Source organism: Hordeum vulgare, chromosome 4H (assembly GCF_904849725.1).
Source record: "Hordeum vulgare subsp. vulgare chromosome 4H, MorexV3_pseudomolecules_assembly, whole genome shotgun sequence".
NCBI lineage: Eukaryota > Viridiplantae > Streptophyta > Magnoliopsida > Poales > Poaceae > Hordeum > Hordeum vulgare.
This window is the reverse complement of record NC_058521.1, coordinates 135,646,617-135,673,085: the sequence shown is the minus strand read 5'-3', so window position 1 is coordinate 135,673,085 and position 26,469 is coordinate 135,646,617. Positions and strand designations below refer to the sequence as shown.

The following is a 26,469-nucleotide window of genomic DNA, read 5'->3' as shown; positions in this document are numbered from 1 at the left end:
GATGCTCAATGTTGATGATGATCATCTTGAGCTGGGAGCTATCCATGACGTTTTGGTTCACCTTTTACCTACAATGGTTAGTCACGTAAGGAACAACATAATATATCCAAATGACATGAGTGAAATTCAATATCATAGAATTGTCAAGGGTATGAATTTGTTGTCTTCTTCCTTCATCTTCGAAGAAACGGTTGTTGATACTTGCCCATGTCAAGATTTCTTTTGATGAGAGTTCGTTTGCCATCTTGTGGACTGTTTTTCTTCCAAGTACCTACAAAAGGTTAGATGCAATACAAGGGAGCATAGTTTCCAAGACATAAGACAGTCATATCAATATCATCAAGAAACAACCAGTCAAGCTCATGCCCTTGCATGCATCCGAGTGATTCTAGCTCAGGTTTGAAGCATCAATGATGTTCAACTCACTCCTCAAATGATAGAACACTTTCTCATCAAGTGGTTTGATGAAAATGTCAGCCAACTGTTTGTCAGTACGAACATGTCGGAGATTGATATCTCCTTTGGCAATATGATCACAGATGAAATGATGTCGCACTTGGATGTGGTTGGTTCTAGAATGTTGCACAGGATTATATGCACTCTTAATAGCACTTTCATTGTCACACAACAATGGGACTTTTCTAACATGAATGACATAATCCTTAAGCGTTTGAGACATCCATAGTAATTGAGCACATCATGGTCCAGAGGCAATGTATTCAGCTTTGGTAGTAGATAAGGATACCGAGATTTGTTTGCTGGATGTCCAAGAGACAAGAGATCTCCCAAAGAAATTGACATGTACCTGAGGTGGATTTTCTATCAACCTTGTCTCCAGCATAGTCTGAGTCGGAATAGCCAACAAGATCAAAAGAAGATCCCTTGGGATACCATATGCCAAAGTTTGGTGTATGTATAAGGTATCTCACTATCCTTTTCACAACCAATAGATGACACTCTTTAGGTGCTACTTGATAGCGGGCACACATGCAAACACTTAGCATGATATCAGGACGAGAGGCACATAGATATAACAATGATCCAATCATGGATCGATAAACCTTTTGATCAACGGGTGCATCAACCTTAGTGAGGTCAAGATGTCCACTAGTAGGCATGGGGATTCTCATACCTTTGCATTCTTGCATGTTGAACTTCCTGATCAAGTCCTTGGTGTACTTGGTTTGAGAGATGAACGTTCCTTCTCTTGATTGTTTGATTTGCAATCCAAGGAAGAACTTCAGTTCACTCAACATGGACATCTCGTACTTCTTTGACATCAGTTTTCCAAACTTTTCACTAAAATGTGGGATACTATCATCCACATATATTTGACAAATAAATAGTTTTCCATTTACTCTTTTAGTGAATAAGGTCACATCAATTTTGCCAATTTCAAAACCCTTTTCAATGAGAAACTTTGTTAGGCATTTGTACCAAGCTCTAGGTGCTTGTTTAAGAACATATAAAGCTTTGCGAAGTTTGTAAACATGATCAGGTTTCTTGGGGTTCACAAAACTAGGAGGTTGTTTAACATAAACTTCCTCTTCAATTTATCCATTCAGAAAGGCACTTTTAATATCCATTTGGTAGAGAGTTATATCATGTTGATTGGCATAAGCTAGAAGAATACGAATGGCTTCAAGTCTAGCAACGGGAGCATAAGTCTCACCATAGTCCATACCTTCGACTTGCGTGTATCCTTGGGCTACGAAACGTGCTTTGTTGCGTACAACTTGTCTATCTTCATCTTGCTTGTTCCTAAACACCCATCTTGTACCAATGATGTTCTGCTTGCCTTTTGGTTTTTCAACAAGTGTCCATACTTGGTTCCTCTCGAAGTTGTGTAGCTCTTCATGCATGGCATTCACCTAATCTGGGTCTTGGGGAGCTTCTTCTACCTTCAAGGGTTCAATGCTAGATATGAAAGAATAATGCTCGCAAAAGTTAGCTAAACGAGATTTAGAGCGAGTGATTATCCCGTTGTTTATGTCGCTGTAGATTTGTTTCAGCGGATGATCTCTGTCCACTCTTGCTCTAACTCTTGACAACTTCTTCTTATTGGATGGAGGAGCTTCTTCTTCTTCATCTTCGTCTTGAGCATTGTCGTTGGCGTCATCTTCTCCTTGAGGTGGTGGTGAGGAAGGTTGAGGTGGATCATCAAGATGTTTCTCTTCCTCTTCTTCATCATGTCGTGTACTGCTTGTGGATGCTTCCATGTCATTTTGCGGTTCGCTTTGACGCGAAGTAGGAGCTTCCACTTGAGTTGATGAAGTGCTTTCCTTCACGTCCATGGGACGAATCTTGCCAATGGACAAATCTTTGGTAGCTCCTGAAGGTTCCTTATCTCCGAGAAGTTTATGCACATAGAGTCGGTTTATGGCATGGCAAGCCGTTTCCACGGCTTCTGCCCAAAAGTGTCTTGCAGTCTTGTATTCGTCAAGCATCGTTCTCGCCATCTCTATGAGCGTCTGGTTCTTCCTCTCGACAACTCCATTTTGTTGAGGTGTGTACGTCGCCGAGAACTCACGTAAGATACCTTCTTCGTCAAGAAAAGTATCCACATTAGTGTTCTTGAACTCTGTTCCGTTCTCGCTCCGAACCTCCTTGATCTTCACTTCAAACTGGTTTTAAGCTTTTAGAGCAAAGTTCTTGAAGATTATTTGTACCTGTGACTTATCATTGAGAAAGAACACCCACGTAAATCTGGAAAAATCATCAACACTAACTACCATAAGAATTTCCTCCGAGGCTCTTATAAGCGTTGGGACCAAAGGGATCCATGTGAAGCAGCTCGAGGGGTCTTCTTGTGGTCATGATGTTCTTCACGGGATGACTTCCTCCAACTTGTTTTCCTTCTTGACAAGCACTGCAAAGTCTATCTTTGTCAAAGATAACATCGTCAAGACCAAGAATATGATCACCTTTGATAAGTTTGTCAAGATTACGCATACCAACATGTCCAAGCCTTCTATGCCATAACGAACCTTTAGAAGATTTTGCAATAAGGCATGTACGGGGTTTGGATATCTTAGAGAAATCAACAATGTATAGATCACCTCTATGGAAACCAGTAAAGACGATGTTATGATTGTTGCTATGAAACACTCGGCATTCAACTTTCGTAAATAGCACATCAAAACCAAAGTCTGCTAGTCTATATACGGAAAGAAGATTGTAGCCAAGGGATTCAACAAGCATAACATTATGAATAGAACTGTCATGAGATACGACCACCTTACCAAGACCAAGTACCTTACCTTTGGAGTTTTCTCCAAAAGTCACATACTTCCGAGGTCCACGGTTTGGTGTAATCTGATGGAACATGTCTTTATCTCTGGTCATGTGATCGATGCATCCACTATCGAGAACCCACTCCTTTCCACCGGCCATGTAGTCTTTAAGGTTAGCCATAAGACTAAGGTCCTTCATGGTCTTCTCATACTCGGTGTCGAAGTTCTCATCGTCATCGTAGTAGCCACGTTCAACATAGTCATCATCGGATGAAGTTTCCTCGTAAGAGACAAAAGTTTCATCAGAAATTTGACTATTACAATGTTCAAGTTTATGCATTCGAATGGCTTAAACAATGATATTGTTGATGGTAATGACATTTCCTTTAGCACGCATGAGGTCAAGAAGCTCAAATAGGCATTTATCAAAGTTAGGATCGGTTGGCTTCATCTTATGGAAAGCAATGTACTTGTGAACAATGATATCAAGATTTTTCAACGAGTAATTTGGATATCTATTCTCTAAGTATTTCCACAATGTATAACACACTCAAAGTTTTGCAACTGATTAAGCACATTTTTTGGTAAACCTATAATGATAAGATTGACAATGTTAAGGTTACCAAGCATGTTAACTTCATCATCATGAGAAGGATGTATGGGATCGATGGGAGGCGCATAGGGATATTCAATATACTTGCACAAATGGAACTCATCGAATATATCAAGCATTTCGACTTTACATTGTCTAAAGTACTCCCAATCAATAATAGGCACTCTACATCTAAAAATCTGGGAACTAGTCACATTCATCTTCCCCCAATGGCGGTTAAACCAAGGTTTTGGAGACCTTGCTCTCATACAAATTGAGGGATCGATAGAAGATGTGTCTAGAGGGGGGGAATTGACTACTCGTCAGGATAAAAATTCTAGCCTAACCTAATTTCTAGGAGAGCAGAAATCTAGTAGTTGTAACAGGTATAAGTCACCCTACACAAGCAGTTCTAAGAGTATAGCAGCGGAAAGTAAAACATGCAAGTGTAATGTAGAGGAGTAAGGTAGGGAGATCAAACACATGAGGTTGACACGGCGATTTTTGGCATGGTTCCGTTAGGTGGCGCTATCGTACGTCCATGTTAGTGGAGACTTCAACCCCCGGAGGGTAACGGCTGCAAAAGTCCACGGATGGCTCCACCCACGGAGGGTCCATAAAGAAGCAGCCTTGTCTATCCCACCACGGCGTACGTCCACAGAGGACTAGCCTTACTCACGGTAGATCTTCATGAAGTAGGCGATCTCCTTGCCCTTACAAACATCTTGGTTCAACTCCACAACACGAAGTAGGAGGCTCCCAAGTGACACCTAACCAATCTAGGAGGCACCACCGTCCAAAAGGTAATAGATGTGGTAGATCAATGAACTCCTTGCTCTTGTGCTTCTAAATATAGTATCCTCAACACAAATCACTCTCTCACAGAATATGAACGGGTAGGAGAGGTTGATTTGGTGGAAAGCAGTTTGGGGAGGCTAGAGATCAAGTTTCAAATGATTGGATTGGAATATCTTGGTCTCAACACATCAGTAGGTGGTTCTCTCTCAGAAAATGGATGTGGAAATGAAGTGTGTGTTCCGAATGCTTCTCCCACGAATGAGAGGTGGGTGAAGGGGTATATATAGGCAGCAGCCAAAATCCAGCCGTTACACACAAAAGTGCAAAATCGGTGACACCGAAGTGGACAACTCGGTGGTACCGACTAGTACTAAAAATGTGAACTTTGGAATCTCGATGAGACCGATATATAGAACTCGATGGCACTGAAAAGGTGACTAACGATCAGATGGCCAAACTCGGTGGCACCGATATTCAAACTCGGAAATACCGATTTTGTGTATCTTGGCAACATAATGTTGGTCACACTGAACTCGGTAGCACCGATGCAGTTTTGGTTGCACCTATTTGGTGGGAATGGCTAGGGTTCTGTCTGAGGTTCAAACTCGGTGGGTCAGACGTGGAAATGTTGGTGACACCGAATTTGTGAATGTGGAACTTGATAGAGTGAATATGTGGGAAAAATGACTGAGTGTTGTGGTGGCTAACTTTAAGCATTTGAGCAATCAGTTCATTTTACTACCTCACCCCCTTTTAATAGTATTGGGTTTCCTATGACTCAAAAGTGATTCCTCACAAATATAAAATGAAGTGTCTTCTAGCTTGAAGCTTGAGCCAATATTATTCCTTTCTTACATCCATGGGTGTCTCCACATAAACCTTTAGCCAATGCTCTCTATGGACTTTTCTAAAATATCTAGATAAAAGTGTTAGTCCAAGAGACAATGTATGTTGTCATGAATTATCAAAATCACTAAGGGAGCATATGTGCTTTCATCATCCCACTCTACGTTGCAAAAGAACGTGTCAAGCTTGCAAAAGGGTTGGGTTTCCCCTCTCGTTGAACCACGTGAAACGTCTATTCTCGAGGTTGATCTCCATCAAGCCACAACTTTGGAGCGTTGCATGGAAACGGTGAAGACGTGTAGTGTCGATGTTTCTCTTGTTTTTGTCACAGTCTCTGTAAATTTGGTTGAAATCACCCAGACAAAGCCATACGGTACCAATGGGAGGCTTCTGAGTGATGAGCTCGGCGAAGAAAGCGTCCTTGAGAGAGTGGGAGGACAGGCCATACACAGTTGTGATCTTGTATTGCACATTTGACGCTTTAATTAGAACCATGAGCGGAGAGATAATGTGTAGTGGTGGTGATGTCAGTGACGTGAAGGAGCTGGTCACCCCAAAAGCATGAGGATGCAACCCCTAGTTCCGGTCGCATGCCTTGGAGCAAAACTGCTTAGCCTACCTCCTCCTAGGAACCTAGCGGTGAACGGATCACTATTGCCCTTGAATGCACACAACTTGATATGAAGAGGCGGTGATTGTTTTGTTGATAGTAACACGTTGCTTGGGTCAATTGAGACCTCTCACATTCCATCACATAACATTTATAGGTTGTACTATCATTGGAGACTAGTGTTAACACAGTACACTAAGAGCATCGTGCGATACTCGCCTCCATGGTTGATGAGCGTGTCTTCAGTGACATTATGTGTGGGTCATCAAGCTTGAATAGTGCATGCATTGCCGCCAACACGTCGGTTGAAACCTGGTCTTTGAATTGTGTTTCGAACTTGTCGAGTGTTGCCTCAGTGATATCCTCGCCATCTTCAATGATGTCGATGCTACGACAAACCATCACATCGGCTGCCTTCTCGACAGAAATTGTTGGCTTATGAGCACGACCCTTGGCTCCAAGTCTGGCGTTGGTTCGCCGGAGTGGTAGGTCGCCGGTCTTGCATATGGCGACCTCACCCAGTGTCTTGCGCTGCGCGGCAGGTGGAGGTGGCATGGATGAAGCCGGAGCTGGGAGAAGAGCCTCCTTCCCTGGGAGGAAGAGGTCCTCGAAGCCGAGAGGCACCTCTTCCGCTCTAGGAGCTACTTCCATGTCAATGGCGCATCTCGATGGAGGTGGGGTGCGCTACATCTCTTCGGTGTAGTTGAGCGTAGGTGTGAGGGAGGCCTCAAAGCCCGGTGGCCTTTCCAACGAGAACTCGATGAGAGGAGGGAGCAAGGTCATTGGAGAGCAAAGGTGAGCGTCCATCACTGGCGTGACAATGGTGTCACACTTCGAGCGAGATGGGGTCCGCATCACTGATGTGGGTGAGAGCGGTGGTGACGCCGGTGGAGTGTTCTGCCTGGTCGGACCGCGATTGTGACCCAACATCATAGTGGCGTCCAAGTTATCCACCAGCGCCATGGGGCCGACGTCCGTCAGGCCCCTCTCCTCGGTCGTGTGCTTGGCGTCGCGCGCAGCAGAGCCGATCAACAGCATAGACAAAGAAGGCGTTTGCTTGGCCGGTGGAGCGACACAGGATTGCAGCACCTCGCGAACCACGATGGGATGATGTACATATTTGCACACTACCTTGATATCCGCGATGTTTGCGCCAATAGCTATTGCAATGACCTCGGCAACGACCCAACAAAAGGCGTCGGACTGCGCCCCAGCGAGCCAAACTACTGTAACTTTGCCATTCTGTTGCTGCACATTTGTAGTAGACGGACTGGTTGCAGGGTCTTTCCTGTTGAGTAAATGGGCAATTTTCCAAGCATATTAATCCACGAGATAATAACTAGCATGGCATTGACTAGACTAATGATATACTGATCATGAACTAACCTAGCACATACTACACATATAGTTGATACATCTATGCATGCAAATAGTACTGCTAGGATAAATACGAACATGAGGATAAACGAGTTATACCCTCCAATAGGCCAGTTGGCCGTAGCAGCAGCGTTGGCGTTGGACCCGGCCGTAGCAGCAACATCCTCCGCCCTCTTCTTCTCAGCTTCAAGGACGAGACGATCGGGCTCGGATGGTGAAGACATGGCGATGACGAGGGCGATGCGGACGTAGACGAAGCAGACGGACGGAGGCGAGCATTCGCGTGATCGCTCCCCAAAAACCTAATCGCCCCTCTCCCGTACAGGAACCGGAGAGGCAGGGTTTTGGAGGCATGCTCTCCCGTTGACCGTGTATGCGGTAAACGGGACGGAGTCGCCGGCGGCAGCAGCAGCAAAGGAACGAACGCGTGAGGCTGATGTGATCTGATTCTCGTGACGGCTAGGGTAGGCGTTAGCCTGCTTATATAGGCGGCTGGGCGGAGAGACGTGGGCCGAACCCACGTCCGAGTCGGTAACAGCCCATGATCCGACGTCTCGGATCGTGTTGTGTCCATTACGTATTCTCCGTTCCTGGCCGACAAAAATAAGCGCGTAGGTATGAGCTCGGCTCGGCTCATTCTCGCAAGCCGCGGCGCGTCGTGACGAGGCGTGGCATGGGGAGGCGGGCGGCGGAGGAGGAGTGCGCGAGGGCACCTTCTCTTCTCACTCTCCAATAGCATGTGGAAGAGAGACCCTTATAAAGGGGTCCAACTTCTTCTCCACTAGCAGGGTGGGACTAAACTTCCCACCACCACCTTGTCATGCCACCACCTACATGGGCCCTTGGAGATTTTCTGAAATTCTCTTATGGGCCTAAGGCCCACTACTAATTTCAACAATCCCCCACCATATCTCAAGGGCACATTGTGTTCCCTCGTTCCAATCACTGCTTTAATATACCAGCATTTCAGTGAAGACCTATTAAGGTTGAGCTTCACCTAGAGCAAGTAGCTACACCCCTTTACAACTGAACAATGGACTATGCCTTGAATTGTCAGTTTGGCCTAAAGAAGCTTCACCACAAGTCTTACTACTACTAGGCTACCGAAGACTGACCCCTCGGGTGGAGCATATAGGTCATACTCCTGGCCTATTCATGAGTTTACTAGAGATCACCCCAATCTCATAGACTGTGACCAGCAGTCAGACTCATATAGGTGTGTTCCTCCAAAGATCGCTCTGTAGGACAGAATCTTGCTTACACATAAGCTTTAGAACACATTAAGACAGTAGTCATCCTACCATACAGTATCCGAGAGTATTGCATCTCCAACGGAGTGGGTTAGTAAAGTTACTCTCCTCAGTTCACCATTGGCTTGTTTTCCCAGATCCTACTTCACGGGATCTCCGATCATATAGGTTGGGTTACTGCCATGGCAACTCATGTGGGTCTCATACCCACCTCCCTCTATGCACTATCTATCACAACACGTGATAGCCCTTTAGTAAAGGGATCTGCCAGATTCTTAGCCATTTGGATGTAATCCAACGCTATCACTCCGGAGTTTCTCAAACGTCTGACAGACTTCAATCTCATTCTTATATGTTTGTTGGACTTCATATTGTCCTTTGAACTCTTCACTTTGACAATAACCGTCTGATTATCGCAGTTCATAAGGATAGACGGAACCGGCTTCTCAACCACAGGTAAGTCCATCTAGAGATCTCAAAGAAATTCTGCTTCGACACCAGATGTGTCTAATGTTGTTAATTCTGCTTCCATTGTCGATCTCGTTAAGATCGTTTGCTAGCAAGACTTCCAGGAAACAGCACCACCCCCAAGAGTAAACATATACCCAGTAGTGGCCTTCATCTCATCACTATCAGAGATCCAATTCGCATCACTATACCCTTCAAGTACCGACGGGTATCCCGTATAGTGAAGTCCGTGGTTGACAATACCTTTCAAGTAGCGCATAATTCTTTCAACAACACGCCAATGAACATTGCCCGGGTTTGCAACAAACCGGCTAAGTTCGCTCACAGCAAACATGATGTCAAGCCTCGTTGCGCTAGCTAGGTACATAAGCGAACCGATAATTTGAGAGAATCTCAATTGATCTATAGCTGTGCCTTTAAACTTTCGAATAAGCACACTAGGATCATCTGGTGTTTGAGAAATTTTTCAGTCTGAATATCCAAAGCGACTCAAAATCTTCTCAACATAGTGGGATTGCAGAAGTGTAATCCCACCCTCATCATCTCTCAAAGCTTGATGTTTAAGATAACATCAGCCACCCCAAGGTCCTTCATCTCAAAGTTTTGAGACAGAAAAGACTTAACCTCCTCAATTACTTTGAGGTTGGTTCCAAATATCAGTATGTCATCAACATACAAGCACAATATAACTCCTTCGCCCCCACCATGGCGATAGTATACACATTTGTCAGCTTCATTAACAATGAAGCCAACAGATGTCAGAGTTGTATTAAACTTCTCATGCCATTGCTTAGGTGCTTGTCTCAAACCATATAAAGATTTCAACAACTTACACACCTTTCCTTCCTGACCTTCTATCACAAATCCATCTGGCTGTTGCATATAGATTTCCTCATTTAGCTCTCCATTCATGAAAGCCGTCTTAACGTCCATTTGATGAGCGAGAAGACCATGAGAGGCCGCCAATGAGAGTAGTACTCGAATGGTGGTCAGTCTGGCCACAGGTGAGTAAGTATCAAAGAAATCTTCTTCTTCTTTCTGGGCATAGCCCTTGGCCACAAGCCTAGCCTTGTACTTTTCAATCGTACCATCGGGCCTAAGCTTCTTTTTGAACACCCACTTGCATCCCAATGGTTTGCAACCATATGAACGATCAGTAATATCCCATGTCCCATTAGCCATGATGGAATCCATCTCACTACGGACCGCAACTTTCCAGTAATCAGCGTTTGGAGAAGCATACGCTTCTGAAATAGAAGCGGGATTATCATCCACGAGGTATACGAAGAAATCATCACCAAAGGTCTTTGCAGTCCTTTGTCTCTTGCCCCTACCAAGGGTTTCCTCATCATCCTCCTCGGGATTATCATCATGTGTTTGTTCATAATATTCCATAGGAATGGCACGCTCGGGAGTTATCTCAGATTCCTGTCTAGAAGTGCTTTGCATATCTCTAATGGGAAATATATCCTCAAAAAATGTAGCATCCCTCGACTCCATTATTGTACCGACCTTCACGTTAGGTACCTCAGATTTCACTACTAGAAATCTATAGCCTACGCTATCCTTAGCGTATCCCAAATTAACACAGTCCACAATCTTTGGTCCAAGCTTACGCTTCTTGGGGATCAGTACATTGACTTTCGCCAAGCAGCCCCAAGTACGTAAGTACGAGAGCGTCGTCCTTCTCTTTGACCACTTCTCATAAGGAGTGACTTCATTATCTTTTGTAGGAACCATATTCAGGACATGACACACAGTCAATATAGCCTCCCCCCACCATGCCTTGGATAAACCCGATGTATCTAACATGGCGTTAACCAAATCAGTTAGAGTACGGTTTTTCCGCTCGGCAACCCCGTTTGACTGGGGTGAATAGGGAGGCGTCCTCTCATGAATAATGTCGTGTTCCGCACAAAAGGAATCAAACTCGTTTGAGAAGTACTCTCCACCACGGTCAGACCGGACTCGTTTAATTTTCTTTTCAAGTTGATTCTCAACTTCTGCCTTATAGATTTTAAAGTAGTGTAGAGCCTCATCTCTAATATTTAACAGATACACATAGCAATATCTAGTGGAATCATCTATCAATGTCATGAAGTATTTCTTTCCACCTTTAGTCAACACACCATTCATCTCACAAAGATCATAATGTATGAGTCCTAATGGTGCCAAGTGTCTCTCCTCTGCAGCCTTGTGAGGCTTGCGAGGTTGCTTTGCTTGCACACACGAATGACACTTAGAACCTTTGGCTAAATTGAACGTCGGGATTAAATTCAGTTTTGCTAGCCGCGACATAACACCGAAACTTATGTGACAAAGACGTGAATGCCAAACTTCAGATTCATTAACACTCGAATGAATATTGTTCACGACTTTATTACAAAAATCTAGAAGAGAAAGGCGGAACAGACCTCCGCATTCATAACCTTTTCCAACGAAAAGTCCATATTTCGTAACAACTACTTTATTAGACTCGAATGCCAACTTAAACCCTTCTCTACACAGAAGGGAACCACTAACGAGGTTCTTCTTGATGGCGGGGACATGTTGCACGTTCTTCAGCTGCACGATCCTTCCCGAAGTAAACTTCAGATCGACCGTTCCAACACCAAGAACAGAAGCACTCGCGCCATTCTCCATCAATACGGACCCGCGACCGGTGGCCTGATAAGAAGAGAACAATGATATGTCAGCACACACATGAATATTTGCACCCGTGTCCACCCACCAATCGGTGGACTGACAAACTGAAAATACAATAAATAAATTACCGTACCCAGATGCACCACTTTCATTGTTGCCCACAATCATATTGGCGGACTTGGAGTCCTACGCCGGCTTCTTGTACTTGTTTGGGCATTTGTTCGTCCAATGTTCCTCTGAACCACAAGTATAGCAGCCATCTCCCTTCTTATTCTTATTGAAGGTCTTCTTTCCCTTCTTCTTAAAGTCGGTATTCTGTTGGACATAATTCTTTCCCTTGGGCTTGTGGGAATTGAAGTTCCTCTGATGTACCATATTGGCAACATAAGAGCTTTCCACCGCTTTTCCATTGGAGTCATTTGCTCTCGAGTTCTGCTCAACACTCAGATGGCCGATGATGTCCTCTACTGAGAGCTTAGCAATTATACAGCCCGCGACAAACTTGCCCGGCAAATTGCACTTAAGAACATCAAGTTCTTTAGCTATGCATATTATCTCATGAGCCTGTTCCAATATAGAACGGTTGTCAAACATCTTGTAATCGTGGAACTGCTCCATAACATACATCTCACTCCCACCATCGGTGGCCCCGAATTTAGATTCGAGCACCTCGCACAGGTCTTTGGCAACATGCATATGTAAGTATGCATCAACCAGCTTATCTCCGATCATGCTTATGACTGCTCCAAGGAATAGGATGGTGGCCCCCGCGAACATCTTCTCATGTTCACGAGAGATCGTTCCCGTTGGAGTGACACCGGCTACCCAGAACACGTTCATAGCCGTGAGCCATAAGGTGGTTCTTCTTTGGCAACGCTTGGAATAAGTACCGGTAAACTTGTCTGGTTTCAGTGCAGCAGCAAAACCATTACTCGAAAAATTCCCATACACATTAGGTTTTTGGATTGTTGAGTAAATGGGCAATTTTTCAAGCATATTAATCCACGAGATAATAACTAGCATGGCATTGACTAGACTAATGATATACTGATCATGAACTAACCTAGCACATACTATGCATATAGTTGATACATCTATGCATGCAAATAGTACTGCTAGGATAAATATGAACATGAGGATAAACGAGTTATACCCTCCAATAGGCCAGTTGGCCGTAGTAGCAGCGTTGTCGTTGGACGTGGCCGTAGCCTCCATTCCTGAAAATAAACGCATATGTATGAGCTTAGCTCATTCCCGCAACCCGTGACGAGGCGTGGCGGGCGGTGGAGGAGGAGTGCACGAGGACACTTTCTCTTCTCACTCTCCAATAGCATGTGGAAGAGATACCCTTATAAAAGGGTTCAACTTCTTTTTCACTCGCGGGATGGGACTAAACTTTCCACCACCACCATCTTATCATGTCACCACCTACATGGGTCCTTCAAGATTTTCTGAAATTCTCAGGCCTTACTATTAATTTCAACATTTCCCCCGTCGGGCGGCGTCACCGAGCCGAGGCCATGCTGCAGAGTGAATCGGCTGGGCCTGCGGAAGTGCAGGCCAACCGCGAGCAGGAGGTTGGGGAGCGGGGGGAGCCGCAGAAGGCGTAGCAGTCGTTGCAGCAGACCGATGTAGAGGCTCCAGGGAGCTGAGAGGACGCCAGGAGTTGATGCATCCGCTAGCCCGATGGCCGGGCTAGAGGCAGCGAGAGCATCTGAAAGGGTTCCGACAAACCACTGCACGGTGACCCGGATGGAGGCAGCGACAACATCTTCCGTGAACCCAGTGAAGAAGAGGGCGTCGAGGGAAGGCCGGAGCAGGAGGACACAAACTGCCATCCCTCGCCGGCATCATCTGCATCGCGTCGAGCCTCCGCTGCAGAGTTGCAGCGGGTCGCATTGGAGGCGGGAGTGGAGGAGGACGCAGCGCCATGAATGCGAGGCGGCGGGACGAGGATGATGGATGCGACCCGCGGCTGGGCGTCTTGTAGTTCGGGCTATGTCTCTGGCACCATCTCCACCAGCGCCTGCTCCGGGATCCGGCCTTGGGTCGGCGGCGAGCTGGATCTGAACTCCTCCTGTACTAGCGCCGACGACCCTCCTGCAGGGACAACCTGCGGGGTGAAGCCCAGTGGCAGGCAAGATGGTGGGGGCGGCAGCAGGAGAGGGCACCGGGGGTTTGTGGCCGGCGCTGGGGGCCTGGTTCGGGAACGGGTCGCGAGCCATCGTGCAGGCGCCCTCACTCATCTATTTTGATTGGACTTGTACTGCCGTTATGAGGAAAGACCGTTGATCTTGTGGACTACTTTGTGTTTCTCGTTCGGTCAGCAGTGCTCTAGTTGGGTTGCTGCTGCTGCTAGTAGATGTAGCTCCCCAAGATGGGTTGCGTTAGGCGAGTCTGCCTCTGAATTCAGGTTAGTGTTGAAGACGAGGACTGGGTTCTTGGAATCTTAGTGACATCTCTCTATCAGATGGGCCCTGCTTCACTTTGTCCATTCCACAACAGATCGGTCAAAGAGGCGCTAACGCATGACACATGGCTTATGGACCTTCGAAATGGACTAACCGAACAAATGACAGACGAGCTCACAAACCTGGCTGCTCGGTTGGATGATGTACAGTTGCAGCCTGACCAACATGACAGTATTGTATGGCGATTCTCGCAGAAAGGAAGCTACTCAGCCAGGTCTGCATACATACTACAATTTGAGGGGGCAATCAAGTTTGATTGCCAACATCTCATCTGGGGCGCCTGGTCCACTGGTAAATGTAGGTTCTTCGTCTGGACTGCTATCTTGAGCAAAATACTTACTGCTGATGTCTTGCTACGGCGGGAGTGGCCGAATAATTACTTCTGCCCATTGTGTATGAGGAATCTGGAAACCACCTATCATCTTCTGGTGGACTGCCCATGGTCCAGATCGGTTTGGGATGCCATTGCCACAATGTCTAAACTGCCTTCTCTGGAATTGGCAACATGGAACGACGCATCCGACCTCAAAACCTGGATGAATATGAGATTCAGGCTAGCTCAGGCAGACAATAGGAAGAAAGTCCTAACAATGATGCATTTGGTTTTCTGGGAAATATGGCTGGAGAGGAACCGTCGCATCTTTAGCCTCGATAGTCGGCAGATTAATGTTTTCCTAAAGAAGGTAGTTGATGAAATTCATCACTGGAATATGGCAGGTGCAGGAATCCCTTTTGACCCGGGCTGAGATGGAGGTGTCTCCACACCTTTTTCTATTTTTCTTCCCTTGTTTTTCTTCTTCTTTTTATTTGGGTGTGCGCTTGCTGCCACCTTTGGAATAGCTGTGTATGTCTTACTTTCTCCCCTGATTAATTAATTCCCCTGATTAATTAATTCGGCAATCCATTGCCGACATTCCAAAAAGAGTAGCCTTGCTTTGCTCTGTGCCACTTAAACTTTTGATCAGATAAGCAGCAAGTGGATATTACAGTGAAGACTGTTTTTTTTTTTCAAGTACAGTGAACACTGTTGACAACACAGCTTTGTTCAGTGAAGCCCAACTTCCATTATGATAAATAAACAACATCAATCATTATCTTCCATGCTAGTCACTTCAAAACTTAGCTCGGAATTGCATAGAACCACTAGAAAATACTCACATTTTGACAAGCAAAAGAGTTGAGGTTGTCTGAGCAATGGATGCCACAAGAAAAATAAGCAGTGCCAACAAACCAAATTAGGGCGCATTTTGTCAAAAATAATTGTAATACTAGACATCTCCTGTTCTTGTTCTTGTAAATTATCTTGCCCTTTTTTGTTGCTGGAAGAAGAGGCATCTCTACAGATTTATGACACCAAAACTTATCACAAGTTACATCGCACAAACTCTAGCCTCTAGGTTTTCTCTTTTTCAAAACCAGGACAGCACTCGAGAGTCTAACTTCTGATTTTGCAACAGGCTCGGCAAATTCAACAAACCAAGGTTCAGAGCAATAGACAGGTCACGAAAATTAGTCTAAACATGTAATTTTGCCCGAAGCACCATCATGTTTAACATGCATAGATAAAGTTCTGCCTTACAAGTTAATACGTACACTAGTGAATTGCTTATGCCAATCTAGATCAACCGAATTAATCATTCATCATTTATTACTCTGTCAAAGATTGAGCAGAATTCCCACCATAATAAACCATCAAACCATGAAAACAGCAAGGCATTTTGATTGTTACGAACATGGCATAACTATTATTCTATATATAGAAAATATATTTACTGAAGAAAGATTAGCTACTACTCCCTCCATTCCTAAATATATGTCTTTTTTTATAGATTCCACTATGAACTATATACGAATGTGAACGTAGATTCACTCATTTTGTTCCATATGTAGTCCGTAGAGTATTTAGCAATGGGGGGAGTATTATCAGTCATACAGAAGCTGTATTTAGCAATGGGGGGAGTATTATCAGTCATACAGAAGCTCGATAAAGAATCATGGGATGCCTAATCACGACACAGAAACACCCACTACTTCTCTAATAGTAAAAATTAATGACAACCAACAGAAACCGCATGGGTATTAAAGGCTAGGGAGATGCAATTGGTCTACCGAGTTCTCAGACAAGCAAAACTGTGCCCCAATCCCCAAGAAACACACACTTGTGATGATCTCAATTGACAAGCACAAGTGATTAGCCACAATTCATCGCAACAACAAGGTAAATGGAAACAGAAAGGGCGCCATAATTAAACATGCAGGGTACTTTGGCAGATCTAACTCGTCAGGTAGCAACCACAACCTCTTTGTTACACACCAAAACCATCTGATCTGATCTGAGACGAAGAAGAAACAGGAGTAGGAACCGGGTTGATCAGGCGGACGCGGAGGCGGCGGTGCGGGAGCGGTAGAGCTTGCCGAAGACGTGGAGGGCGGTGACGAAGCCGATGAAGCAGACGGACATAACGAGCACCATGGTCGGGGAGAGGCGCAGCCCTGGGGCCTCGTCGGTGTAGAAGCGCAGCATGTTGTTCCCTCCGCCGCTGGAGAAGCCTCCTCCGCCTGACGCGGAGGAGGAGGTGCGGCCGGGTCGGCGACGCATGCCGGCCGTGGCGGCGGGCGTGCCGCGGGGCCCGGCGGTGGCCGGGCGGGATCCGGCGGCGCCGGCGCCGCCGACAGAGGACTGGGACTGCGAGGACGAGCGGGCCATGAGGGGCTTCGGTTGCGCCGCCGGCTTCGCCTTCCCTAAGCTTCTCGTCGGGATCTCCTGCAGATGGAAAAGTCTCGCTCGCGCTCTCGAGTCTGGATCTCGAGCTAACAAGAGACAAGAGTACAAGACTTGACGACGGAGCTACTGACCGATGGGGCCCACCGGTCAGTGAGCGGACATATACCCAGTCTGTTCCTCGTGCAGTTTGGATCTTTTTTCCTTTTGCGGAAAAAGAGAGAAAGAAGTTGCCCTCTCAGATTTCCATCCATATCCTTTCCCTCCTTCAACTACTCAACCAAATCATCTTACACTTGAATATGAATTTTCTAATCACCCATTTGATAATGGAATTTGGTGAACCGTGAAAACGTTATTGTTCATTCATGCTCATGCAGAACATTGTTATCTCAAAACTGAAACCTTGCTCGTACACAAACAGTCATCACCTCCCATAATTTCTTAGTGTTCCAAGTTCTAGCACAATACCGGACAATGCCCTATCGAGATTAAAGAACAATAAAGATGTGCTTCATATCCTTCCTAGCACCGTCTTATGCTCGGGCCAATCTCTTCTCTCCTAGGGTTGGGAATTGTTTTTACAAGAGTAGTTCACTCAGAATAGATACCATCAGCTAGGTAGTATCTTTTATTGTAATGGTGGCTATTGATCTCAACATTGACCCTCCGGGCAGCTGTCTTTTGCAAGCCTTGCAAACACCGGAGAGCGCTGAAGCACGTTAATGTCGTTGTGAGATCCAGCCATGTCCAAAAAAGAGTGCCAAATCCAAAGATATTGTGAAGCCACGACCTTAAATATGACAGTGGAAGATTTCACATGGCCCCTATACAACCCCTCACAAGCAGAAGGTCATTTGTTCCGCTCTGAGTACATACAATCTATGCTACCAAGCAGAGCCGGAAAGCTCCTACTCGCATTGATCGCCAACAACAGAGATGTATCTGCAACAATTGGCTTTCTCAAGTACTCTGCACCAAACACTGCTACCACACCTTTGCATAACTTGTACATGGAGTCCAGGCACGTGGACTCGCTCATTCGGACATACTCATCAATGAGATATCGGGTACTCTGTATGCAAGCATTCGAATAGCTGCAGTGCATTTCTCATAAGAGGAGAAATCAATTTTTCCCAGGGTATCCTCCTTACACTCGAATAGTCATCGCACACCACCACCCCCTCCCGGATACGGTTGAAGACATGTCTAGCCATCGAGAAATAGTGTCGGTATAAGGGCATATTTCTACCTTATGGTTTTGGTGATTGATGACATCGCATTTGCGGACTAATCATGTGCATTAAGCCTTTCAGATAGTACATTATATGGCACAAGAAAATTCATTGCCCCTCGGTGGATTAAAGTGAAGATGGTTTTCCTTCTTGCATTTCATTTTCGGTGGATTGTGTCATAGGAAAACCATACTATTAAGATGGGATCCGCATCAAAAAGGTTTGGGCGGAATCAAGACGTACACATTATTTTGCACCCATGTTTATTTCCCGCTTCATTGGAGCTCCAACCTTGCCTTCATCTTGGACTGGAAAGTTCCCAGCGGTAGTACCGCTCCCAGCAACGGTACTACCTCTTATCTGTGGTAGTACCGCCCTGGTGAGCGGCAGTACCGCTCTTGGGTGGTTGTGCCCGTTGCCAGTGTCGCGGGTTGTGCCGCTGCCCTGGGGTCTCGACACTTTTCATGTCGGACTAGGCGGTTTCTCGCCGGTAGTTCAGCGCGGTAGTACTGCTTGTTACTACCGTGCCACTTCCGTTCATGTTTTCTCGAGATGGAATCCTCAGCGGATCCTGAGAGGTAGTAGAAGGAGATACTACCTCTTATCTGCGGTAGTAGCGCTCCTGGCAGCGGTAGTACCTGTTAGAGCATATTTCTCCATATGTGGTTTTGGTAATTGATGACAATCCCTATGGTCTAATGGTTGCCTTGAGTTATATTCGAAGGATTTGGCCGTATGCACTTCTTGAAGTCCATATATTGGTTTCAAGGAGTTTATATGATGACCAAGGTGGTATTCAAGGTTTTATCCAAAGACCGGTCATAAAGACACAATGTTGATCAAGACTAAGTCAAAGAGTGAATCAAATTGATCAACACACAAAGCATGCAAGATGTACCGAGAGGGATCAAGTGATCCCATGGTATGGTAAGCATTGTCCATTACGCTTTGTGTACTAACCCATGGTCTTCGTGAGAGTTCTATGTGGGGTTAGGTGTGTTCCATGGGCTTGCATCAAGAGGGAGATCTCATACAACCCATGGAGAATGACATCAAGTGGTGATCGTCATCAAGATTGCGGTGTGCAAGTTCAAGTGGAGCATCACGAAGATAGCATGCTTGAAGCTTGCCATCCATTGTGGTGGCAATGGACTTGTGAAGATGTGCTGAAGAGTGGCTCACCCATAGTGAGTATGGGGGAGCAATCAACTAGTCTTCATCGAGCCAACTCAATCAAGAAAGGTGGTCCATCTTGAGGAAGTCAAGATCGTCATCTTCTAGCTCAAATGGACTATGTGCAACGTATAGGTTTGCCCTTGATAGGTTTTCTATTTTACCGGTCTCACGGTGGTAGTTGGGAGACTAGGATATATGATAGATTGTCGTACTATCAAGGGGGGGATCTCAAGTGAGTAGCTTGATTGCATCGCTCATTGAGAGCTCAACCCATTACATTCTTGGCATCATCATATTTCTTGGTTCTTTGTTGGCTTTTCTCTATGTGGGTTCTTGAGCTTATGGTCATCTTCATGACAATCCCGAGTTCATAAAAAACGGAGTCCATGTGCATCTTCTATGATGTTTTCGATGTTAGAGTTTTTGTTGGTTCTTCATTCATAGAGGTTTCACATATCTATATCTTTGGCATTGTCATAACTTCATCTTCTTAAGATAACTTTTTTTCACTGTTGGATAGATCTTGTCGTCCTCAATCCAACAAGCTTGAGTTTGCTCAATTCGGAGCTCGTATGTGAAAGTTGTGGAAATTGTGGTATTCATGCTTTTCATCCTGAAAAGGTCCAAGCGGTAGTACCGCTCAGAGGAGCCGTACTGCCTCTTATCCGAGGTAGTACCGCCCAGGTCAGTGGTGTCTCGACACTTCTCGTGTCGTACTGAGCGGTAGTACCTCTCAAGCGGTACTCCCTCTCCCACGAGCAATACTACCTCTGATAAGAGGTATACCTCTCCCCCAAGTGGTACTACCTCTCAAGCAGTACTAGCTCTCCCACGAGCGGTACTACCTCTGATAAGGGATATTACCTCTCCCCAAGCGGTACTACCTCTCAAGCGGTACTACCTCTCCCCTGAGTGGTACTACCTCTCCGGCAGAACTACACTCGTGTTTTTCTGTCTCGTTGGGTTGTTTTGACCATGCTAAGCGGTAGTACCGCTTGAGCACGACTTGTGGGCATAACATTTGGATTCGGGGGAGCTTATTTAAGGGAGTCTTTTTCCCCAATGGTCCATATCCTTTGAGCTTGTATTTGCCCCCTATTGTTGACCTTCTTTGAGCTTGCTAACTCTTAGTCCCCTCAATGATTCTTTCTAGTTCTTGAGGGAAAAGAGAGAGGAGATCTAGATCCACATTTCCACCAACCACTTTCTCCTCTATGTGAGGGGAACCCCTTGGATCTATATCTTGGAGTTCTTCGTGTTCTTCTCCGTTCTTCATCTTATTTTCTTCCATAGCATTAGTTGTTGTGGTGGGATTTGAGAGAGAAGGACTTGGGCACTCCGTGTACCCTTGCCATTGCATTTCGTGCATAGGTTTGAGTTCTCCATGGTGATACGTGCAAGTGAAGTTTGAGAAGCTTATTACTCTTGGGTGCTTGGTACCTTAGAGCTTGTTCTTCTTGTGTGCTTTGGTGTCCTAGAAGCTTGGTGGTGCCCTGGAGCTCAATCATTGTGGTGTAAAGCTCCGGGCAAGCGTCGGGGTCTCCAATTAGGTTGTGGAGATCGCCCCAGCAATTTGTACGATTATCGATGATCGCCCCCCAAGGGTTCCATTTGTACGGGTTCGGTAACCGCCCTCTAGGGTCCCTTGGTGGAGTCACGACATCTTGCATTATGTGAGGGCATGAGGATATTAGAGTGGCCCTAGTGGCTTTTTTGGGGAGCATTATGCCTCTACACCGCTCTGAATGGAGATTACCATCCGCAAGGGTGTGAACTTTGGGATACATCGTCGTCTCCGTGTGCCTCGGTTATCTCTTTCCTGAGCCCTTTGCTTATGCACTCTATTTTGTGTTATCCATATTGTTTCTTGTTACATATCTTCCTATCACTTAATTGTGCATCTTTCTTAGCATAAGTTGTTGGTGCACATAGGTGAGCCTAGTTGTTTTAGGTTTCATGTTTGACTAATTAAACGTTAGTTTTATTCCGCATTTTTTCAAGCCTAAACCTAATTATTTTAAAGCGCCTATTCACCCCCCTCTAGGCGACATCCACGTCCTTTCAGAGTTGCTCTGACGAAACTACCTCTTGCTGCCTCCCCTCTTGATCCGTGGCCTTGCCACCCCAGCGGTAGTACCGCTCCTACCGCCCTCCAGAGCAGTAGTACCGCTCTTGTGCGAGCTGAGTGGGAAGGTAACGGTTGGATCTGTTCCCCCACTATATAAAGGAGATCTTCTTCCCCAAGAAGACCACCTTTTCCAAGCCTAAGCTCCATTGTTGCTCCAAGCTCCATTATCGCCCGATCTCTCTCCCTAGCCAACAAAACTTGTTGATCTTCTAGGTTTTTCTTGAGAGGGCCTTGATCTACACTTCCACCAAGAGAAATCTGATTCCCCCCACTAATCCCTTGCGGATCTTGTTACTCCTGGGTGTTTGAGCACCTAGACGATTGCGGTCGCCTCGAAGCCATATTCCATTGTGGTGAAGCTTCATGGTGTTGTTTGGAGCATCCAATTAAGTTGTGAAGATTGCCACAACATTGTCTGTAAAGGTTCGGTCGCCGCCTTCAAGGGCACCACTAGTGGAATCACGACATATCGCATTGTGTGAGGGCATGAGGAGAATACGGTGGCCTTAGTGGCATCTTGGGGAGCATTGTGCCTCCACACCACTCCAACGGAGACGTACTTCCCCTGAGAGGGAAGGAACTTAGGTAACACATCCTCGTCTTCATGGATTTCACTCGTGGTTACTTCCTACCTTTACTTTGTGTTTATTACTTGCTTATTATTGTTATTGTTAGAATCATATAGGTTGCTCACCTAGTTGCATATCTAGACAACCTACTTGTTGCTAAACCTAATTTGTTAAAGAAAAGCTAAAAATTGGTATTTGCCTATTCACCCCCCCTCTCGTCAACCATATTGATCCTTTCAATTGGTATCAGAGCTATGTCTCTTTATTAAGGGTTTCACCACCCAAAGAGTATGGTTAACGACGGGGATCGGGTAGTGGAGTTACCCGAGCCTAAGGGTGTGAACACGGTCTTGCCAGAGGACTTAAATGAGGCAATTGCCTCACTTAAATCCTCTATGGTGACTGAGGTCATATCATTGTTTAAAGATTTCCTTGATGGGCTCAAACTCTCCATCGATCCGTTGCGAGTGGTTAACCCCACTACTTCGGATTCAGATGCCAACTCTACTAAGGAGAGGGCTAGTAGTGGTAAGAATAAGTTGCCTCAAGGAAGGAGCGGGATGGATACCTTTGCATCGGTTCCTCCTCCCGTGGTCTATGAAGGACGGTCCACCCACCGCATATCATCAACCTTGTTCCTCCTCCTAAACTTGTAAAGGATGATTTTGCTAATTGGATTTTTCCTATAAAGTCTAATTTGAATCACATCTCAACACAACTTTGGAGAATCATTGAGCAAGGGTACTACCCACGTGATCCAAGCAAACTCACCCCAAGAGAAGAGGCCGACAATCAACTCAATCACTCTGCCTTGTTCATTCTTCATTCAACTATCCCCATTGAAGATCTTTCTCACTTTTGTCCTTTCACTCATGCAAAGGATTGTTGGGAACACATTGTTTCAATGTATAAGGGAAGCTCGAGTATTCAACAGTCTAACTCTGAGGTGGTACTTGATGAGGCCGATGAATTCGAGATGCTTGATGATGAGGACCCACGTGAGCTTTAACAATGAGTCAAACTCTTGCCGCCGCTCTTCAAGATCATGGAAGTAAGGATAAAGATGACAATTGGATCAAGCGTAAGTTTCTCAAGGCCATCATGCCATTCAACAAGGCCATGTCATCCTTTATCCGTGAAAGACCGAACTTTCACTCCTTGACCTCAAGCGATGTGTTGGATGAATTCATTGCCATGAACATATTGAACTAGACCATCGACAACGCTCTAGCTCGTGTTCAATGGTCAAGGAAAGCCTCACCCAACCTAGCTTTGAAGGCCAAGGCTGTTTCAAAAGAAGAACAAGAAGAAGAGGAGGAGGAGGGTTGCCCCAAAGACACCAAATATGCTTACCACGAGCTATGGCTCTTGCGTCAAGGCAATTTTCTGGCAACAAGATAAACTCAAGTCCCAACTTCTACAAGAACAATTCAAGTGGATCAAAGGGCAAGCAACATGTAAGGACTTGCTATAATTGTGGCGATGTTAGTCACTTTGTCGTGGATTGTCCGTATGAGAAGAAGGAAGACAATGGTGGCAAGATCATTCGCAAAGATAAAGCCAAGTCCTTCCCAAACAAGAACAACTTCTCCAAGAAGATACCTCAGGTTTTGGTCGCTCAAGAAGAGTACTTCTCCGATGATGATGAAAATGCAAGTGGCGAAGTTATGGCGATGGTCACCATGGACACTGTGACCTCCTTTCCAACCAAGCTGTCTCTCTTCGACTACCCCAATGAGATTTGCATTGCCAAGTGCCTTATGGCGAAGGCATCCAACAAGGTAACCTCCAGTATCAAAACTACCATTTCCACTACCCCTTATTCTATGGACAGTGAGATGAAAAGGAGGAGGTAAAACTGAGGAAAATTCCTTTGATAAATTCATGAGAAATATCAAGGGTGAGACCAAGAAGCATTTTGTTGCTCTCTTGGAACAACTAGGTGAGGCTAGTGATCTCATTGAGTCTCAACAAGAGACCATCACTAAATTAGAGGGACATAGTCGTGACTATGCTGATGAGATAACAGATCTTTCCATTGCTCTTGAGGCAGAGCGATATCTTCTTTGACTCTTGAGAAAGAGCAATGTCGTGGGTATAAGTCTGACAGTAGATGTGTAGGGTACGAAAGGATGGGCAGAGCCTTAGCTACGGCGAGGTTGTATGAGTTCAGGCCCCTCTACGGTGGAGGTAAAAGCCCTACGTCTCAGTGCTCTTGGGAGCTTGTTGTCGAGTGGAATATGGATTACAGTGAATTGCTAACCCCTGCACAAGTGGGGAAGGGCGGCTTATATAGAGTGCGCTGCCCTTCACAATGGTTCGGTGCGCAGGCGTGGAGTAGTGGCGAATAAATGCCTACGTTACAGGTAACGTATGTCTTAAATGCAAATAAAGGTACATGGAAACGTATGACCGTTGCCCTCCAGGGGGGTTACGATGTACAGAGTGGAATCCAGTCGGTAAGTTTGATACGCTCCGGATGCTCATCTCCGACTGGATGATGGAGCAATCGTCACCGACTGGATGATGGGAAGTCCTTAATTCAGTCGGAACTGACTAAGGGCCTTATCCTTTATGAAGGGTAGTCCTTGGGTAGGACCCATAGGGCAGGCCTATGACCCTACCCTAGGACTATAACCCCATCATTAGTCCCCGAATGGATTGGGGTTGGAACGACGAAGCGATGCTTGGAGTACGGACCCGACTAGTATGAATGCGACTTTGGCGTTGTTTGCCTCGATCCATTTTATCCTCTTGACCAGTGATCCGAGTGGATGTATCTGTGAAATGAACCGTCAGGGACCGAGTGCTTCCGTGGAATATTTTGACGTGACCAGTCAACTGACAACGATGGATTTTCTGGGATCCTCAAATTTCGGTTGCCGCGCGCTCAGCGGGGATGACGACATCGCAATCGAGTAGTATCTGCCGCCTCGATTTCCGCGCCTTCATCTCCTCCACTAATATCGCAGCAGCCGGTCGGGGCATAAGATTTCGGGGCCACCTGCTAGTGACCCAGTCGGAACCTTATTTAAACCTCTACAACGAGGGTTTTTCGTTGCACTCGCCTGATAGCTCGCACTTGCTCCGCTTCTCTCGTCACCTCCTGTGCATCCCAATCTCCTTCCTTCCCCTTCTCCCCCGCGGATCTGCAGCCCCCACCATGACGAAGGGGCAGACGAGCAAGCTCGAGGCGCGAAAGAAGAAGAAGAAGGCGGCTCCTGCTCAGCGACGGCAGCGAGCACTGCCGGCGGGTTGGATCCAGGGGGATTTCCTCCCCTCCACGGTGACGGTGGCGGACATGCTGGAGCTGGTGGAGCAAGGCATGATCAAGCACAAGACGTGGAGGCTGCCGCGGAGGGCGAGACGGAGCTGGCGCCCCGGGAGGGGGAGCGCGTCTTGCTGCTCGGTCACGTGTATCGAGGCTTCTCTCTGCCTCCTCATCCCTTCTTCAGAGGTATAATGAACCACTTCGGGGCGCAGCTCCACCATTTTCCTCCCAACGCAATAGCTCATCTCTCCGCCTTCGTCGTGCTGTGCGAGTGTTTTATCGGTTGTCCTCCCCATTGGGGGCTTTTTAAGCACATCTTCGGCTAGATCTCAAACCATCAAAAGGCTTAGCCAGTCGGATGACAAAACTCACCTCCTCCAGCTCTGCGGAGGCTTAGGCTTCCAAAAGAAAAGTAAAAGTAGCTATCCTGCTCTTCAGTTGTCTGAATCTGTTAGGAACTGGCAGTCGACTTGGTTCTACTGCCAGGACGTTGCTTGCCCGAATGCCGCCACTGGGCTTCCACCTTTTAGCCTAGACCGTCTGGCTCCGCCTAGGCAACTTGCGCTCACGAAGATGGAGAAGATCCAGATCCAGCCTCTGGTCGATGCGCTGGTAGAGGTCGTCCGAAAGGGAGTCACTCGCATAGATTTGCTGGAGATTTTTCTAGGTCGGCGTATCCAGCCTTTGCAAGCTCGGCACAACGCCATGTGGCACTACATGGGGCCTGAGGACTCCACTCGGACTAACCCCGAGTGCGTGACCGGGGAGCTGGTGGCGTCGTGGGTCCTCAACATCACAGGCGCGTGTGACAACCCCAGAGGAGCCCGACGAGTGAAGCCCTTCCGCGCGGACAACCCTCCTCCGAATGAGGTGAGTATAACTTGTCGAGTGCACACAATTGTCTTAGATTTATCGCTTTTTCTTGTATCACTGTCTGACGTCTGATGTTGTCGACTGTATCTCGTGCAGGCGTGGACCAACTGGTTTTCTCGTGTCTCGAACGGGAATCCGGCCAAGGAAGAGGAAGGTAGACAGGAGGGCAGCGTGGAGAGCGTCGAGTATGTCTCCGACAATGGG

At 46.3% G+C, this 26,469-nt stretch overlaps 2 protein-coding genes across 2 annotated transcripts; both read right to left on the bottom strand.

Annotated features, from left to right (window-relative positions):
* Positions 1 to 12,376: 12,376 nt before the first annotated feature.
* LOC123450356 lies at positions 12,377 to 16,328 on the bottom strand. The gene is made up of 3 exons (XM_045127653.1): positions 13,292 to 16,328; positions 12,930 to 13,037; positions 12,377 to 12,384 (listed from the first exon to the last, which is right to left on the bottom strand). Exons 1-3 carry the CDS (start codon positions 13,656 to 13,658, stop codon positions 12,377 to 12,379), a joined length of 483 nt encoding a protein of 160 aa, XP_044983588.1. The 5' UTR covers positions 13,659 to 16,328.
* Positions 16,329 to 16,432: 104 nt separating this feature from the next.
* LOC123448152 (protein transport protein Sec61 subunit beta-like) lies at positions 16,433 to 17,179 on the bottom strand. The gene has a single exon (XM_045124942.1). The coding sequence runs from the start codon at positions 16,996 to 16,998 to the stop codon at positions 16,663 to 16,665; it is 336 nt and encodes a 111-aa protein (XP_044980877.1). The 5' UTR covers positions 16,999 to 17,179; the 3' UTR covers positions 16,433 to 16,662.
* Positions 17,180 to 26,469: the final 9,290 nt, after the last annotated feature.